This window comes from Callithrix jacchus, chromosome 13, assembly GCF_049354715.1.
Source record: "Callithrix jacchus isolate 240 chromosome 13, calJac240_pri, whole genome shotgun sequence".
NCBI classification, from domain to species: Eukaryota; Metazoa; Chordata; class Mammalia; order Primates; family Cebidae; genus Callithrix; species Callithrix jacchus.
Window position 1 is genome coordinate 69485366 of NC_133514.1, and position 19040 is coordinate 69504405.

The 19040-nt window shown below is 39.8% G+C and overlaps 1 protein-coding gene across 14 annotated transcripts in view; it reads left to right on the forward strand.

Moving 5' to 3' along the window:
• The window catches only part of TAF4B (TATA-box binding protein associated factor 4b), a 196484-nt gene that overhangs the window by 36150 nt on the left and 141294 nt on the right, over positions 1-19040 (forward strand). For 10 of the 14 annotated variants that reach the window (XR_013525819.1, XR_008476036.2, XR_013525816.1 and 7 more), the window contains 2 exons: positions 13748-13837; positions 17618-18235. Coding sequence is in view for 8 of the 14 variants with exons in the window: in XM_008979636.5 (XP_008977884.1) it covers positions 13748-13837; positions 17618-18235 (708 nt within the window). In the remaining 6 variants the exon portion in view is untranslated. The remainder of the gene's footprint in view (positions 1-13747; positions 13838-17617; positions 18236-19040) is intronic. The other 4 variants (XM_035270781.3, XM_078347921.1, XM_078347923.1 and 1 more) reach the window with 1 other exon arrangement.

Here is a 19040-nt window from a genome sequence, read left to right on the forward strand (position 1 = left end):
ATTCCCTTTGAAAACTGGCACTAGACAGGGGTGCCCTTTCTCACCACTCCTATCTAACATAGTATTGGAAATTTTAGCCAGAGCAATCAGGCAAGAAAAAGAAATAAAGGGTATTCAGTTAGGAAAAGAGGAAGTCAAATTGTCTCTATTTGCAGATGACATTATTGTATATTTAGAAGACCCCTTTGTCTCAGCCCAAAATCTCCTTAAGATGATAAGCAAATTCAGCAGTCTCAGAATACAAAAGCAATGTGCAAAAATCACAAGCATTTCTGTGTACCGATAACCAAACAGAGCCAAATCGTGAGCAAACTCCCATTCACAATTGCTACAAAGAGAATAAAATCCCTAGGAATACAGCTAACAAAGGATGTGAGGTACCTCTTCAAGGAGAATTATAAACCACTGCTCAAGGAAATAAGAGAGGACACAACAGATGGAGAAACATTCCATGCTTATAGTTAGGACGAATCAGTATCGTGAAAATGGCCATACTGCCCAAAGTAATGTATAGATTCAATGCTATTCCTGTCAAGTTACCATTGACTTTCTTCACAGATCTGGAAAGAACCGCGTTAAACTTCATATGGAACCAAGAAAGAGCCCACGTAGCCAAAAATTGTAAGCAAAAAGAACAAAGCTGGAGGCATCACACTACTTGACTTCAAACTATTCTACAAGGCTGCAGTAATCAAAACAGCATGGTACTAGTACCAAAACAGAGATATTGAGCAATGGAACAGAACAGAGGCCTTGGAGGCAACACCACACATCTACAACCATCTGATCTTTGACACACCTGACAAAAACAAGCAATGGGTAAAGGACTCCCTGTTTAATAAATGGTGTTGGGAAAACTGGCTATCCATGTACAGAAAGCTGAAACTGGACCCCTTCCTTACGCCTTATGCAAAAATTAACTCCAGATGGATTACAGACTTAAACATAAGACCTAATATCATAAAAGCCCTAGTAGAAAATCTAGGCAATGCTATTCAGGACGTAGGCATAGGCAAGGACTTCATGACTGAAACACTAAAAGCAATGGCAACAAAAGCCAAAATAGACAAATGGGATCTAATTAAACTCTAGAGCTTCTGTACAGCAAAAGAAACAATCATTAGAGTGAACCATCATCCAACAGAATGGCAAGAATTTTTTGCAATCTACCCATCTGACAAAGGGCTAATATCCAGAATGTACGCAGAACTAAAACAGTTTTACAAGAAAAAAACAACTCCATCCAAAAGTGGGTGAAGGATATGAACAGACACTTTTCAAAAGAAGGCATTTATGAGGCAACAAATATAGGAAAAAATGCTCATGATCACTGATCATTAGAGAAATGCAAATCAAAACCTCACTGAGATACTGTCTCACAGCAGTGAGAATGGTGAACATTAAAAAATCTGGAGACAATAGATGCTGGAAAGGATGTGGAGAAATAGGAACACTTTTACACTGTTGGTGGGAGTTCATATTTGCTCAGCCGTTGTGGAAGACTGTGGTGATTCCTCAAGGATTTAGAAATGGAAATTCCATTTGAGCCAGCAATCCCATTACTGGGTATATACCCAAAGGATTATAAATCATTCTGTTATAAAGACACATGCAATATATGTTCATTTTGGCACTGTTTACAATAGCAAAGACCTGGAACCAACCCAAATGCCCATCAGTTATGGACTGGAGAAGGAAAATATGGCATATATATACCATGGACTACTATGCAGCCATAAGAAAGGATGAGTTCATGTCCTTTGCAGGACATGGGTAAATCTGGAAATCATCATTCTCAGCAAACTGACACAAGAACAGAAAACCAAACACTGCATGTTCTCACTCATAGGCAGGCATTGAACAGTGAGAACACACGGACACTGGGAGGGGAACATCACACACTGGGGTCTGTTGGGAGGTGGTGGGCTAGTGGAGGGATAGCAGTGGGTGGGGAGATTGGGGAGGGATAGCATTGGGAAACATCTAATGTAGGTTTTGGGGAGATGGAGGCAGCAAACCACCGTGGCATGTGTGTACCTATGTAACAGTCCTGCAAGATCTACACATGTACCCCAGAAATTAAAGTATAATATATTTATAAAGAAAAACAGCAGTTCAAAAATATTTTGATTTCAGCGTACCTTTATATTCTTAAAAATTGAGGACTCCCCTAGGCATTTTGCTTTTGTTGGGGTAATATTAAAACTGAAAAATGCTTAAAATTTTTTATTAAAAAATTTTTTTTGCGATAAGGCCTTACTCTGTCACCCAGGCTGGAGTACAGTGGCATGAACAAGGCTCACCGCAGTCTTGACCCTCCTGGGATCAAGTGATCCTCCGGCCTCAGCCTCTTAGGTAACTGGGACCCCTGACGTGTGCCACTGCACCCGGCTAAGTTTTTGATGTTTTATAGAGACAGTGTCTTGCTATAATGCCCAGGATGATCTCCAACTCCTGAGCTCAAGTAATCATCCCATCTCAGCCTCACAAAGTGCTGGGATTATAGGCATGAGCCACTGTGCCTAGCTAGTTTATTAAAAAAAAAAAAAGTAAACCCATTAAATGTTAACATGACTAACATTTAAGTGAAAACTGGGTTTTCAAGACAACAACAAAATTGAATGAGAAGAGTGGCATTGCTGTACCTTTTTTGTGAATTTCCTTAGTGACTGATCTAATGGAAAACAGCTGGATTCTCATATCTGCTTCTGCATTTAAACTGGGTTGTGATAAGTTATTTTGTTGGGAGTACTTGGAGAGTATCTGGTCTTGTGAAGAGAGGTGGTTGAAATAGTGATCATTTTATTGAAGTAGCTTTTCTCCAGATCATGGTTGATACTCTTTAGAGTGTGCTGGTTTATCTTGCACTCTGAATATATCTTTTACTCAAGATTTTTGTAATGACATTCATTGTTCATTGGGAAAATACTGGTTCACTGAGTTATGCAGATCTTCCAAATGTTTCCAGATTTGTTACTTAAGATATAAAAACATGCTCATTAAATTACCAACCTTATTTTAAAATTATTGTTACCAGGAAGCTGTCAAGCTCAGAATAGTGGTTGTAAATTTTTCAGAATTCTGATTTGGCTTGAGAGCTTTAGTTTTATCATTAGCAACAAATAGTATCAATTGTTTTCCTTACTGTTAGAGGCTTAGTTTGTTTTTGAGAAACTAACATCCAAGTCTGAATAACAACAATTGCTTTGTCATTCTTTTCAGTAAAAATGAAAAATAGTGGCTAGTTCAGCTAGCGACTCAATCACAGTGCTTTTCCTTGATCCTGTTACTTTGGTCTGCAACAGAAGTGCTATGTGTAGTTCCTATTTTGTTATACACAATATTAACGAGATTTCTACTGAATTGTTGAGATTTAGTAAAGTTAATTTTTACTGCTTCATCCAAGGATGTTTCAAAGTGAAAATGACTCTATTTTTATTATTTAGACTAAGAGTCTTGCTCTGTTGCTCAAGCTGAAGGGCAGTGACATGATCCTAGCTTACTGTAGCCTCAAATTTATGGGCTCAAGGGCTCCTTCCATTTCAACCTCCATGTAGCTACAAAAAGTATTTAAAAATTAGCCAGAATATTCCCTTTTTGTAGTGACGGTGTCTCACTATGTTGCCCAGGCTAGTCTCTCAACTCCTGGCCTCAAGTGATCCTGTAGCCTTTGCCCACCAAAGTACTGAGATTACAGGCATGAGCCACTGTGCTTGGCCTTCTGTTTGTTTGTTTTCAGCTCCAACTACATAGCACTGTAGAATGTGATGATTACTGTTTGACTTTGCCATTGCCTTTCTTACCAGTAGTTTTACCCACTTTTGCCTTTGCATCATCTTTGTAAACGTTAGCGTAGTGAAAAAGGCTTTCTCTCCAAAATCTTAGTATTAATGGAAGATAATTTAGACCACACGTACCCCTGAAATGCCTAAATAGTGTAAGCAATATGTAAAGATTCCTCAGTTCTTTGGAACTGCTGTTACGGATTTGCAATGGCATTCTGAAATAGTCCTGTAGATCCATAGCCAACATCATACTGAATGGGCAAAAGCTCGAACCATCTCCCTTCAGAACTGGAACAAGACAAGGTCTCACCATTCCTATTAACATAATACTGGAAGTTCTAGCCTGAGCAATCAAGCAAGAGGAATAAATAAAAGGCTTCCAAATAGGAAAAGAAGGAGGAAAACTCTATTCACTGATGATATGATTCTATGCCTAGAAAACCTTAAAGACTCTGCCAAAAGGCTTCTAGAACTGATAAAAGATTTTTCTAAAGTTTCAAGTACAAAATCAGTGTACAAAAATCAGTAGCATGTCTTTTTATTTTTTATTGTACGTTAGGTTCTGGAGTACTTGTGCAGATCATGCAGGATTGTTGTATAGGTATATACATGGTGATGTGGTTTGCTGCCTCCACCCCCCTGTCACCTATATCTGGCATTTCTCCCCATGTTATTCCTCCCCAACCTCCCTACCCCCTGCTGTCCGTCCTCTATTCCCCCCGAAAAGACACCGGCGTGTGATGCTCCCCTCCCTGTGTCCATGTGTTCTCATTGTTCAACACCTGCCTATGAGTGATAACATGAGGTGTTTGATTTTTTTGTTCTTGTGTCAGTTTGCTGAGAATGATGGTTTCCAGATTCGTCCATGTCCCTAAAAAGGACACGAACCCATCATTCTTTATGGTTGCATAGTATTCCATGGTGTGTATGTGCCACATTTTCCTTGTCCAGTCTATCTTTGATGGGCATTTGGGTTGTTTCCAGGTATACGCTATTGTAAACAGTGCTGCAGTGAACATGCATGTGCATGTTTCTTTATAATAGAACGATTTATAGTCCTTTGTGTATATACCCAGTAATGGGACTGCTGGGTCAAATGGAATTTCTATTTCTAGGTCCTTGAGGAAGGACCACGTTGTCTTCCACAATGATTGAACAAATTTACACTCCCACCAACAGTGTAAAAGTGTTCCTGTTTCTCTACATCCTCTCCAGCATCTTCTCTCTGCAGATTTTTTGATGATGACCATTCTAACTGGCACGAGATGGTATTTCAATGAGGTTTTGATTTGCATTTCTCTAATGGCCAGTGATCATGAGCATTTTTTCATATGTTTGTTGGCCTCATATATATCTTCTTTTGAAAAGTGTCTGTTCATGTCCTTTGCCCACTTTTGAATGGGTTTGTGTTTTTCTTGTAAATCTTTTTTAGTTCTTTGTAGAGTCTGGATATTAACCCTTTGTCAGATAGGTAGATTGCAAAAATTTTTTCCCATCCTGTTTGTTGCCAGTTCACTCTAATGATTGTTTCTTTTGCTGTACAGAAGCTCTGGAGTTTAATTAGATCCCATTTGTCTATTTTGGCTTTGTTGCCAATGCTTTTGGTGTTTTAGTCATGAAGTCCTTGCCTATGCCTGTGTCCTGAATGGTTTTGCCTAGGTTTTCTTCTAGAGTTTCTATGGTGTTAGGTCTTACGTTTAAGTCTTTAATCCATCTGGAGTTAATTTTAGTATAAGGTGTCAGGAAGGGGTCCAGTTTCTGTTTTCTGCATGCTGCTAGCCAGTTTTCCCAATACCATTTATTAAACAGGGAGTCCTTTACCCATTGCTTGTTTTTGTCAGGTGTGTCAAAGATCAGATGGTTGTGGATGTGTGGCATTGCCTCCAGGGCCTCTGTTCTGTTCCATTGGTCAATATCTGTTTTGGTACTAGTACCCTGCTGTTTGGTTACTGTAGCCTTGTAGTATAGTTTGAAGTCAAGTAGTGTGATGCCTCGAGGTTTGTTCTTTTTGCTTAGGATTGTCTTGGCTATGTGGGCTCTCTTTTGGTTTCATATGAAGTTTAAGGTGGTTTTTTTCCAGTTTTGTTAAGAGGGTCATAGGGAGCTTGATGGGGATAGTGTTGAATCTATACATTACTTTGGGCAGTATGGCCATTTTTACAATATTGATTCTTCCTAACTGTGAGCGTCGAATGTTTTTCCATCTGTTTGTGTCCTCTCTTACTTCCTTGAGCAGTGGTTTGTAGTTCTTCTTGAAGAGGCCCTTCACATCCTTTGTTAGTTGTATTCCTAGGTATTTTATTCTCTTTGTAACATTTGTGAATGGGAGTTTACTCGTGATTTGGCTCTCTGTTAGTCTGTTATTGGTGTATACGAATGCTTGTGATTTCTGCACATTGATTTTGTTTCCTGAGACTGCTGAATTTGCTTATCATCTTAAGGAGATTTTGGGCTGAGACAAGGAGATTTTGGGCTGTTGTAAACAGCTTTTATTATTTTGAGATTAATTCCATCAATACCTAGTTTATTGAGAGTTTTTAGCATAAGGGTCTGTTGAATTTTGTTGAAGGCCTTGTCTGCATCTATTGAGATAATCATATGGTTTTTTTCTTTGGTTCTGTTTATGTGGTGGATTATGTTTATACACTTGTGTATGTTGAAACCAGCCTTGCGTCCCTATGAAGGCTACTTGATTGTGATGGATAAGTTTTTTGATTTGCTATTGCATTTGGTTTGCCAGTATTGTATTGAAGATTTTTGCATCAATGTTCATCATGAATATTGCCTGTAATTTTCTTTTTTAGTTGTGTCTCTGCTTAGTTTTGGTATCAGGTTGATTTTGATCTTATAAAATGAGTTAGGGAGGATTCCCCTCTTTTTGTATTGTTTGAAATAGTTCAGAAGGAAAGGTACCAACTCCTCTGTACGTCTGGTAGTATTCGGCTGTGAACCCGTCTGGACCTGGACTTTTTTGTGTGGTAGGCTATTAACTGCTGCTCAACTTCAGATCTCGTTATTAGTCTTTTCAGGGTTTCGACTTCCTCCTGGTTTACTTTTGGGAGGGTGTAAGTGTCCAGGAATTTATCCATTTCTTCTAGATTTATTGGTTTATGTGGATAGAGGTGTTTGTGTTAATCTCTGTTGGTAGTTTGTATTTCTATGGAATTGGTGGTGATATCCCCTTTATTGTTTTTTGTTGCATCTATTTGATTCTTCTTCCTTTTCTTTTTTATTAATCTGGCTAGCAGTCTGTCTATTTTGTTGCTCTTTTCAAAAGAACCAGCTCCTGGATTTTTTAATTTTTTTTTTGAAGGGTTTTTTTTGTTTCTCTGTCTCCTTCAGTTCTGCTCTGATCTTACGTATTTCTTGTCTTCTGCTAGCTTTTGAGTTTTCTTGATCTTGCTCCTCTTGCTCTTTCAATTTTGATGATAGCTTTTAGATCTCTCCTTGCTTCTCATGTGGGCATTTATTGCTATGAATTTCCTTCTTGACACTGCTTTAAATGCTTCCCAGAGATTCTGTTACATTGTGTCTTTATTCTCGTTGGTTTTGGGTTCAGGCAATTCTCCTGCCTCAGCCTCCTCAGAAGCTGGGATTACAGGCACGCACCACTGTGCCCAGCTAATTTTTTGTATTTTTAGTAGAGACGGGGTTTCACCATGTTGACCTGGATGGTCTCGATCTCTTGACCTCGTGATCCACTCGCTTCGGCCTCCCAAAGTGCTGGGATTACAGGCGTGAGCCACCGCGCCCGGCCTGGTTTTGAAGAACATCTTTATTTCTGTCTTTATTTCATTGTTTATCCAGTCAATAGAGCCAGTTGTTCAGTTTCCATGAAGTTGTACAGTTCTGAGTTAGTTTCTTAATCCTGAGTTCTAATTTGATTGCCCTGTGTTCTGAGAGACAGTTTGTTATGATTTCTGTTCTTTTGCATTTGCTGAGGAATGATTTACTTTCAATTATGTGGACAATTTTAGGTTGGGTGTGATGTGGTGCCAAAAGAATGTATTTTCTGTGGATTTGGGATGGAGATTTCTGTAGATGTCTGTTAGGTCTACTTGGTCCAGCTCTAAGTTCAGGTCCTGGATATCCTTGTTAATTTTCTGTCTTGTTAATCTGTCTAATATTGACAGTAGAGTGTTAAAGTCTCCTACTGTTATTGTGTGGGAGTCTAAGTCTCTTTGTAGGTCATTAAGAGCTTGCTTTATGTACCTGGGTGCTCCTGTATTGGGTTCATATATATTTAGTGTCATTAGCGCGTCTTGTTGCATTGATCCTTTTACCCTTATGTAATGCCCTTTTTTTGTCTCTTTTGATCTTTGTTGGTTTAAAGTCTATTTTATCAGAGACTAGGATTGGAATCCCTGCTTTTTTTGGGTCTCCATTTGCTTGATAAATCTTCCTCCATTCCTTTATTTTTAGCCTATGTATGTCCTTGCATGTGAGATGGGTTTTCTGAATACGGCACACCAATGAGTCTTGACTTTTTATCCAATTTGCCAGTCTGTGTCTTTTGACTGGGACATTTAGCCCATTTATATTTAAGGTTAATATTGTTATGTGTGAATTCGATCCTGCCATTTAGACATTAGCTGTTTATTTTGACCATTAGTTGACACAGTTTCTTTATTGTGCCGATGGCCTTTACCAGTTAGTACGTTTTTGCAGTGACTGGTACTGGTTGTTCCTTTCCATGTTTAATTTTAGTGCTTCCTTTGGGAGCTCTTGTAAGGCAGGCCTAGTAGTGACAAAATCTCTCAGCAATTGCTTGTTTGTAAAGGATTTTGTTTCTCCTTTGCTTATGAAGCTTTATTTGGCCGGATATGAAATTCTAGGTTGAAAGTTCTTTAAGGATCTTGAATATTGGTCCCCACTGTCTTCTGGCTTGTAGGGTTTCTTCTGAGAGATCTGTTTTGAGTCTGATGTGCTTCCCTTTGTGGGTAACCCAACCTTTCTCTCTGGCTGCCCTTAGCATTTTTTCCTTCATTTCAACCCTGGTACATCTGTTGATTATGTGCCTTGGGATTGCTCTTCTTGAGGAATATCTTAGTGGTGTTTTTTGTATTTCCTGGACTTGAATGTTGGCCTGTCTTGCTAGGTTCGGGAAGTTCTCCTCGATAGTATCCTGGAGAATGTTTTCCACCTTGAATTCATTCTCTCTGTCACATTCTGGTACACCTATCAAACGTAGATTAGGTCTTTTCACATAATCCCATATTTATTGAAAGCTTTGTTTATTTTCACTGTTTTTTCTATATTCTTGCCTTCTCATTTTATTTTATTGGGTTCATCTTCAAACTCTGATATCCTTTCTTCTGCTTGATGGATTTGGCTATTGAAACTTTTGTATGCTTCGCGAAGTTCTCGTGCTGTGTTTTTCAGCTCTATCAAGTCATTTATGTTCCCTAAGCTGGTCATTCTAGTTAGCATTTCGTCTAACCTATTTTCAAGGTTCTTAGTTTCTTTGCATTGGGTTAGAACATGTTCCTTTAGCTCAGGGAAGTTTGTTATTACCCACCTTCTGAAGCCTGTTTCTGTTAATTCATCAGAGTCATTCTCTATCCAACTTTGTTCCCTTGGAGGAGTTGTGATCCCTTGGAGAAGGAGAGGTATTCTGGTTTTTGGTGTTTTCATCTTTTTTGTGCTGGTTTCTTCCCATCTTAGTGGCTTTATCTACCTGTGGTCTTTGTAGTTGGTGACTTTTGGGTGGGGTCTCTGAGTGGACATCCTTTTTTGTTGATGTTGAAGTTCTTTCTTTCTGTTTTTTTACTTTTCCTTCTTACAGTCAGGCCCCTCTCCTGCAGGACTGCAGGACATCCACTCCAGACCCTGCTTTCCTAGGGATCACTCGCAGGGGCTGCAAAACAGTAAGGGTTGCTGCCGGTTATTTCTTCTGTTATGTTTGTCCCAGAAGGGTACCCAGCAGGTGTCGGCCTGAGCTCTCCTTTATGAGGTGTCTCTTTGGATATTTTGGGGTCAGGGAGCTGCTTGAGGAGACAGTCTGTCCCTTTTAGGAGCTCAGGTGCTAAGCTGGGAGCTCCGTTGTTTCGTTCAGAGCTGATGGGCTTGTTATTACCCACCCATCAGGTACGTTTAAGTCTGCTGCAGCGGAACTGATAACTGCCCTTTTTCCCGGGCTCTGTCCTGGGAAGATGAGGATAATTTAGAAGTTCCAGATGTGTTGCTGCCTTTTTTCAGAGATGCCCAGTCTGCCAGCAGAGGCATTGCTGAGCTGCCATGGACTCTGCCCAGCTGCTGTGTGAACTTCTTGTGGTTTTGTTTACAGAGGTACAGTTAGAACTGTCTTGGTAATGGTGGTCTGCCTCAGTAATAGTGGATTGCCTTGGTAATGGAGGACTGCCTCAGTAATGGTGGATTGCCGTGGTAATGGCAGACTGCCTTGGTAAAGCAGGACTGCCTCGGTAACGCAGGACTGCCTGAATAGTGGTGGACTGCCTCTCTAATGACTGACGCTCTTCCCCCCACTGAGCTGGACCATCCCGGGTCCAGCTGTGCTTGCTGCAAAACTCTCGGTCAAGAGTGTTTCAGATTCCTGGTCTTTGTTGGGGTGGGACCTGCTGCACCAGATCACCTGGCTCCCTGTTTCAGCCCCCTTTTTTTCAGTTGAATGGCTGGCTCTGTCTCCCAGGCATTCCAGGAGCCAGTTGAAACAGCTGCCCAGATTTGTGTGAGTTTTTGTGTGGAGATGCGCAGTGCCAGCTGAAACAGCTGTGCTGGAATCCTTTGGTGCTTTTCAGTCCAGGAATCTCCTGGTCTGTGGGCAGTAAAAACTTGTGTGGAAATGTGGTGATCACTCACCCTCTGCATTGTTCTTGCTGGGAACTGTACTCCAGAGGTATTCCTATTCAGCCATCTTGAATCTCCAAAATCAGTAGCATTCCATACACCAAAAACTTTCTAGCTAAAAGCCAAATGAGGAACACAGTCCCATTTACAGTAGCCACACACCCACAAATGAAGTACCTAGGAATTAGCTAAGCCAGGAGGCAAAAGATCTTTCAAGGAGACGTACAAAACATTGTTGAAAATTCATGCTTATGGATTGAAAGAATTAATATCATTAAAATAGCATGGCTGCTGGAGTACAGTTCCCAGCAAGAACAATGCAGAGGGTGAGTGATCACCACATTTTCACACAAGTTTTTACTGCCCACAGACCAGGAGATTCCTGGACTGAAAAGCATAAAGTAATTTACAGATTCAGTGTTACTCCTGTCAAACTACCAATGTAATTTTTTCACAGAATTAGAGGAAACTATTTTAAAATTCATATAGGACCAAAAAAGAGCCTGAATAGCCAAAGCAATTCAAGCAAAAAGAACAAAGCCAGTAGCATCACATTACTTGACTTCAAACTATACTATAAGGCTACAGTGACCCAAATAGCATGGCACTGATTCAAAAACAGACATGTAGACCAATTGAACAGAGTAGAGAAGCCAGAAATAAAGCTGCACACGTACAACTATCTGATCTCTGACAGTGTCAAGAAAAGTAATGGGGCCTGGGCACATTGGCTCATGCCTGTAATCCCAGCACTTTGGGAGGCTAAGGCAGGTGGATCACTTGAGGTCAGGAATTCAAGACCAGTATGGCCAACATGGTGAAACCCCATCTTTACTGAGAAAAAAAAAATAGAAAAATTAGCTGGGCATGGCATATATACCTGTAATCCTAGCCACTCAGGAGGCTGAGGCAGTGTAATTGCCTGAACCCAGGAGTTGGAGGTTGCAGTGGGCCAAGATCATGCCACTGCACTACAACTAGGCAAAACAGTGAGATTCCATCTCAGAAAAATGTAATGGGGAAGGACTGATTTAACAAATGGTGTGAGAATAGTTTGTTCACTATGTGCAAAAGAATGAAACTAGACCCCTACTTTTCACCATATATAAAAATTTAACTTGAGATGGATTAAAGATTCAAATATAAGCTCTCAAACTGTAAAAGTCTTAGAAGAAAACCCAGGAAATACCCTTCTTGATATTGGCTTTGGCAAAGAATTTATGGCTAACTTCCCAAAAGCAATTGCAACAAAGACAAAAATTAACGATTGGAACCTAACTAAACTAAGGAGCTTCTGCATAGCAGAAGATACTATCAACAGAGTAAACAGACAACCTACAGAGTGGCAGAAAATATTTGCAAATTATATATCTGACAAAGGTCTAACCAGAATCAATAAAATTCAACAAGAAAAAAACAGCCCCAGTAAAAAATAGGTAAAGGACATGAACAGGCACTTCTGAAAAGAAGACAAGACTTGCAGGCAGTCAACAAACATGAAAAGATGGTCATCATCACTTATCATCAGAGTAATGCAAATCAGAACCACAATTAAATACTATCTCATACCTGTCAAAATGACTCTTAATAAAAAGTCAAAAAACAGATGCTGGTGGGGCTATGGAGAAAATGGAACACTTCTACGCTGTTGGTAGAAATGTAATTAGTTTAGCCACTGTGGAAAGCAGTTTGAAGATTTCTTAAACTAAAAATACAACTACCATTTGACCCAGCAATGCCTTTACTTGCTATATACACGAGGGAAAATAAATCATTCTATAAAAAAGACAAATGCACTTGTATGTTTATCGCAGTACTACTCAAAACAGCCAAGACATGGAATCACCTAAGGTGTTCATTGACAGTAGACTGGATAAATAAAAAACTGGTACATATACACCATGGAATACTACACAGCTATAAAAGGAACAAGATCATGTTTTTTTGTAGCAACATGAATGGCCATTATCATAAGCAAATTAATACAGGAATAGAAAACCAGATACTACATGTTCTCACTTATAAGTGGGAGCTGAACATTAAGTACACATGGACATAAAGATGGGAATAATAGACAGTGAGAACTACTAGAAGATGGGAGTGAGGGGTGTGTGGGCTCAAAAACTACCTCTCAGATACTGTGCTCACTGCCTGGGTGACGAGATCATCTCTACCCTAAACCTGTACTGGTATCTCTGAATCTAAAATAAAAGCTGAAATTATTATTTTTAAAATCTAAGGTTATAGTTACCTTTCCTTGAATGCTCCTTCCATGACTTCATAAAGAAAAGAACAGATGTTCTCTGTTACCACCCAGGTACAATCTTTATTAAGTATATAATATGCTCTAGAAGGCAAAATTTTAAAAAGCTATATTTTATATATTTGAAAATAATAATAAGATCATTCAGCTACATGTTACACATTATCACAGGCACCAGGGTATTTTGGAAATACTTCTACTAATTCTGGAAATGTCGTCCCTGATTCTTGTGTGCAAAGAACAGCAGCAAGTAGCAGATTAATTTCCAAATTGTTTTAGAGAACTTAAACGTCAAGGTCTCCAAACTGAATAACTTCCTATTCCCTACCCTAAGAAAGGACACCTTTGCCTTCACTTCTTAATTGTTCTTAGCAGAATGTAACAAGTATTACTCAGCATGTCAGCTCTTCTCTTTGCTTCCTGGGATCTTTAAAAGAAAAAAAAATCACCCCTTTATTGTATTTTCTATGAGTAAATATCTCTATCATTTATGCTTACACATTTCATAGCTGGCATAAAACAGAGCCTATATTTATTTATTTATTTATTTTTTGAGACGGAGTTTCACTCCTGTTACCCAGGCTGGAGTGCAATGGCGCGATCTCGGCTCACCGCAACCTCCGCCCCCTGGGTTCAGGCAATTCTCCTGCCTCAGCCTCCTGAGTAGCTGGGATTACAGGCACACGCTACCGTGCCCAGCTAATTTTTTGTAATTTTTAGTAGAGATGGGGTTTCACCATGTTGACCAGGATGGTCTCGATCACAGAGCCTATATTTAATGAACTTTATCATTTGTGAAAAGCTTGCTATGTCTGTAATCATGAATTATATACTTTGTCTCTTTGAAAATATATAGAGACTTAAAATTGTTTCTATTTCTCCCATCTCTCAGGATGCAAAAATTGAAGCAGAAGAATTTACTAGGAAACTGTATGTTGAACTCAAGTCTTCACCTCAGCCTCACCTGGTTCCTTTTCTTAAGGTAGAGTTATGTGTCACTTAGAAGAAATAGTTGGATTAGATTACTCTAAAATAATTAAAAACCAGAATATTTCAATATGACAGCAATTGAATGTGAAGATACTGACAATGTGGGAGAAACCTCTGAGTGCTTTTGTAAGCCATAAAGCACATTCATAGTATTCTTTTAATTTGAATGCTTTGAAAAAAGAGAAGTAACATCTTATTCATGAACATAAATTCATGATTACATTGTTTAATGCTTGAGTAGGAATACATAGTCATACCACAAAGATAGTTCAGGTTTGGTGTCAGACCACCATAATAAAGCTAATATCACAGTCAAGTGATTACATGAACTTTTTGGTTTCCAAATGGATATAAAAGTTTTTATGATATACTTTAGTCTATTAGGTATATAATAGCATTATATTCAAAAACAGTTACATATATGAATTAAAAATACTTTATTGCTAAAAACTACTGACAATCATCTGAACCTTTTGCGAGTTACATTTTTGATGGTATAGAGTTTTGCCTCCATGTTGATGTCTTTTGACTGGTCAAGGTGGTGGTCACTGAAGGTGGTCACACACCTGGCTGTGGCAATGTCTACATTAAGACAGCAGTGCAGTGCAGTTTGTGTCATCAGTTGATTCTTTCCTTCACAGAAGATTTCTCTGTAGTGTGCAGTGCTGTCTGGTAGCATTTCACACACAGCAGAACTTCTTTCAAAATTGGAGTCAGTTCTCTCACACCCTGCTGTTGCTTTATTAACTAAGTTGTTGTCATATTCTAAATCCTTTGTTATCATCTTAACTATTCATAGTATTTGACCAGGAGTAGATTTCATCTCAAGAAACCGTTTTCTTTACTCATCTATAAGCAGCAATGCCTCATCTCTTCCAGTTTTATCAGGAGATTGCAGCAATTTGGTCACATCTTAAGGCTCCATTTCTAGTTGTGGTTCTCTTGCTATTTCTACCATATCTGCATTGACTTCCTCCACTGAAGTTTTGAACCTCTTAAAGTCATCCATGAGGATGGGGATCCACTTCTTATAAACTCCTGTTAGTGTTGATATTTTGATCTCCTCCCGTGACTCACAAATATACTTAATGGAATCTAGAATGGTTAATCTTTTCCAGAAGGTTTTAAATTGACTTCCCCCCATATACATTAGAGAATCACTGTCTATGGCATCTGTAGTCTTACAGAAATCAATTTTATTGATCTTCTTGTACATCACCATCAGAACTTTTGGTTGACCAGGTGTATTGTCAATGAGTGATAATATTTTGAAAAGAATCTTTTTTTTTTTTTTTCCTGAGCAGTAGTTCTCAACAGTGTGCTTAAAATACTCAGTAAACCATGCTGTAAACAGATGTGCTGTCATCCATGCCTTGTTCATTGATAGAGCACAGGCAGAGTAGGTTTAGCATAATTCTTAAGAGCCCCAGGAGTTTTGGAATAGTAAATGAGCATTGGGTTCCACTTGAAGTCACCAGCTGCATTAATCCTTAACAAGAAAGTCAGCCTGTCCTTTGAAGGTTTGAAGCCATGCATTGACTTTTCCTCAATGAAAAGTTAAGAAAGATCTAGCTTCTTCCAATAGGAGGCTGTTTTGTCTCTATTGAAAATCTGTTGTTGGCCTGGTGTGGTGGCTCACACCCGTAATCCCAACACTTTGGGTGGCCAAGGTGGGTGGATCACCGGAGATTAGGAGTCTAAGACCAGCCTGGCCAACATGGAGAAACACCATCTCTACAAAAAAAATTAGCTGGGCATAGTGGCGTGTGCCTGTAGTCCCAGCTACTTGGGAAACTGAGGCAGAAGAATTACTTGAACCTGGAGGTGGAGGTGGCAGTGAGCTGATACTGTACCATTGCACCCCATCCTGAGTGACAGGATCAGACTCTGTCTCAAAAAAAAAAAAAGAAAAAAAGAAAGAAAAAACTAGATCTTCTGGATGATTTGCTGCAGTTTCTACATCAGTACTTGCAGCTTCACCTTGCACTTTTATGTTAGTTATCAAGAAAGCTTTCCTTAAACCTCGTGAGCCAACCTCTACTAACTTCATACTTTTCTTCTGCAGTTTCCTCACTTTAGCCTTCATAGAACTGAAGAGTTAGTGCTTTACTCTGGATTAGATTTTTGCTTAAGGGAAAGCTGTAGCTGGTTTTCTTCTGTCTCCACCACCCAAACTTTATCCATGTCAGCAATAAGGCTGTTTTGTTTTCTTATCATTTATGTGTCACATGGAGTAGCCCTTTGAAGTTTCTTTAAGAACTTTTATTTTGCATTCACAACTTGGCTGTTTGGCACAAGAGCCCTAGCTTTTAATCTCTCACGGCTAAATAAATGAAAACTCCAGGATGAAAAGACAGAACCTACTAGTTTTTCATTTGAACTGCCTTTACTCTTTCAGTAGGATACAAAGATAGGCACTGACTTAAAATCCAGTCAGAAAGTGTGCTTGGCTCGGTGTGGTGGCTTACACCTGTAATCCCAGCACTTTGGGAGGCTAAGGTTGGCAGATCACCTGAGGTCAGAAGATGGAGACCAGCCTGGCCAACATGGCTGTATCTACTAAAAAATACTAAAATTAGCTCATGGTGGCATGCACCTCTAGTCCCAGCTACTCAGGAGACTGAGGGTGGTGAATCGCTTGAACTCAGGAGGCAGAGGTTGCAGAGAGCCAGGATCGCACCACTGCACTCCAGCCTGGGCAACAGAGTGATACTCTGTCTCAAAAAAAAAAAAGAAAAGAAAAAGGAAATATGCTAGCTCAATTGAGGAAATTCTTTCAGATTATAAAATTCACTTTGTATTTAATTTTGTTCTGATGTACAGTTATTTTTTTTTAATTAAAAAAAAAAAGTTTTTTAGATGAGGTTTTGCTCTGTTACCCAGGCTGGAGTGTAGTGGTATGACCACAGCTCACTGCAACCTCAACCTCCCAGGCCCAAGGGATCCTCCTGCCTTAGCCCCTGCGGTATCCCTGCTAATTTTTTTTTTTTTTTGTAGAGACAGGGTTTCACCATGTTGCCCAGGCTTTTAAAAACTATTTCTTCCTTTCTGTCTTCTTTTTTTCTTTTTTTTTTGGTTTGTGGGGATGGGGTATTGCTCTGTTGCTCAGGCTGGAGTTTAGTGGCATGATCTCAATTCATTATAACCTCTGTGTCCCAGGCTCAGGGAGTCCTCCCACCTCAGCCTACCGAGTAGCTGGGACTGCAGGTATGTGCCACCATGCCCAACTAATTTTTGTTAGGTTTTGTAGAGATGGGGTTTTGCCACATTGTGTAGGCTGGTCTCAAACTCCTGGCCTCAAGTGATCACCTGCCTTGGTCTTCCAGAGTGCTGGGATTAGAGGTGTGAGCCACTGTGCCTGGCCTTTAAAGACTATTTCTATCCAGCGTTTGAGAGTTATTTAGTGAAGAAACCTAGATTCTGCTGTGGTTTAAATAAACTTATAGATACTGAAGTTATTAATGATCTATTATAGGGTTTAGATGATTACAGAAAAGTATAATACAGTGTTTTACCAAATTGACAATAAGGAATACAAGTAAGTTTAATACTGAGATAATTTCATATTGGAAAACAAGCACTTTTGGGCTTCAAATTGATTGTATCCTGCATGTTGACAGGATACAAATAAGTGATACTAGCTGTCTTCAACTGAAATACTTGATACACTTTTGATTGGTTTTAAGTTGTAAAGGTATGAAATACCAAATTTTGTTTTACAAGTAGGTGATTTGTTGTTAGTGTTTTTTTTTTCCATTCCCTACGTTTCTAGAAAAGTGTGGTTGCCTTACGACAACTTCTGCCTAACTCCCAGAGCTTCATCCAGCAATGTGTTCAGCAGACTTCTAATGAGGTGGTTGTTGCTAACTGTACTACAACAGTAACAACTTCTCCTGTGGTGACAACAACAGTGTCCTCAGGCCAGTCTGAAAAGTCCTTTATTGTTTCTGGAGCAACAGCACCCAGAACTGTGTCAGTGCAAACTTTGAACCCGCTTGCTGGTCCAGGGGGAGCAAAAGCTGGAGTTGTGACACTTCAGTCTGTGGGCCCAGCTGCTGCAACAGGAGGAACTACAGCTGGAACTGTTTTGCTTCAGACTTCAAAACCACTTGTGACATCTGTACCAAACACAGTGACAGCTGTCTCACTGCAACCTGAAAAGCCAGTTGTCCCTGGAACAGCGGTAACCCTGTCCCTTCCAGCAGTAACTTTTGGAGAAACTTCAGGTGCAGCCATTTGTCTTCCATCTGTGAAACCTATTGTTACTTCTGCTGGGACCACATCTGACAAGCCTGTTATTGGCACTCCAATTCAAATCAAACTTACCCAGCCAGGCCCTGTCCTTTCACAACCAGCTGGGATTCCACAGGCAGTTAAAGTCAAGCAACTAGTGAGTAACATTTTGTTTCTTTCTCATTTATTTTGAAAATTTTAAACATTCAGAAAATTGTCAAGACTAGTAAAAAACTGGCAAGGCTGTATACTATTTATTGATTTGACCAATTATTTTTACCTCATTTGCTTTGTTTTTCCCTTTCTACTCCCACCTATAAACACACCCATAAGTCCTTTTTTTTTTTGGAGGCAGAGTGTCATTCTGTTGCCTAGGCTGGAGTGCAGTGGCACAATCTCAGCTCACTGAACCTCCGCCTCCCATGTTCAAGGGATTGTCATGCCTCAGCCTCCTGAGTAGGTGGGATTACAGCAGTACTCCACCATGCCTAATTTTTGTTAGAGATGGGGTTTCTCCATGTTGGCCAGGCTGGTCTTGAACTCCTGGCCTTAAGTGATCTACCCACCATGTTCTCCCAAAGCACTGGGATTACAGATAGGCATGAGCTGCCATGCCCAGCAGCAAACACGCACAAAAGTTTTTACTGAACCATCTGAGATTGGCTGCAAAAATTATGACAATGCACAGTGGGTGTATCTCCTTAAAGGATTGTTTTTTTTTTTTTTTTTTTTTTTGAGACGGAGTTTCGCTCCTGTTACCCAGGCTGGAGTGCAATGGCGTGATCTCGGCTCACCGCAATCTCCGCCTCCTGGGTTCAGGCAATTCTCCTGCGTCAGCCTCCCAAGTAGCTGGGATTACAGGCACGCACCACCATGCCCAGCTAATTTTTTTTGTATTTTTAGTAGAGACGGGGTTTCACCGTGTTGACCAGGATGGTCTCGATCTCTTGACCTCGTGATCC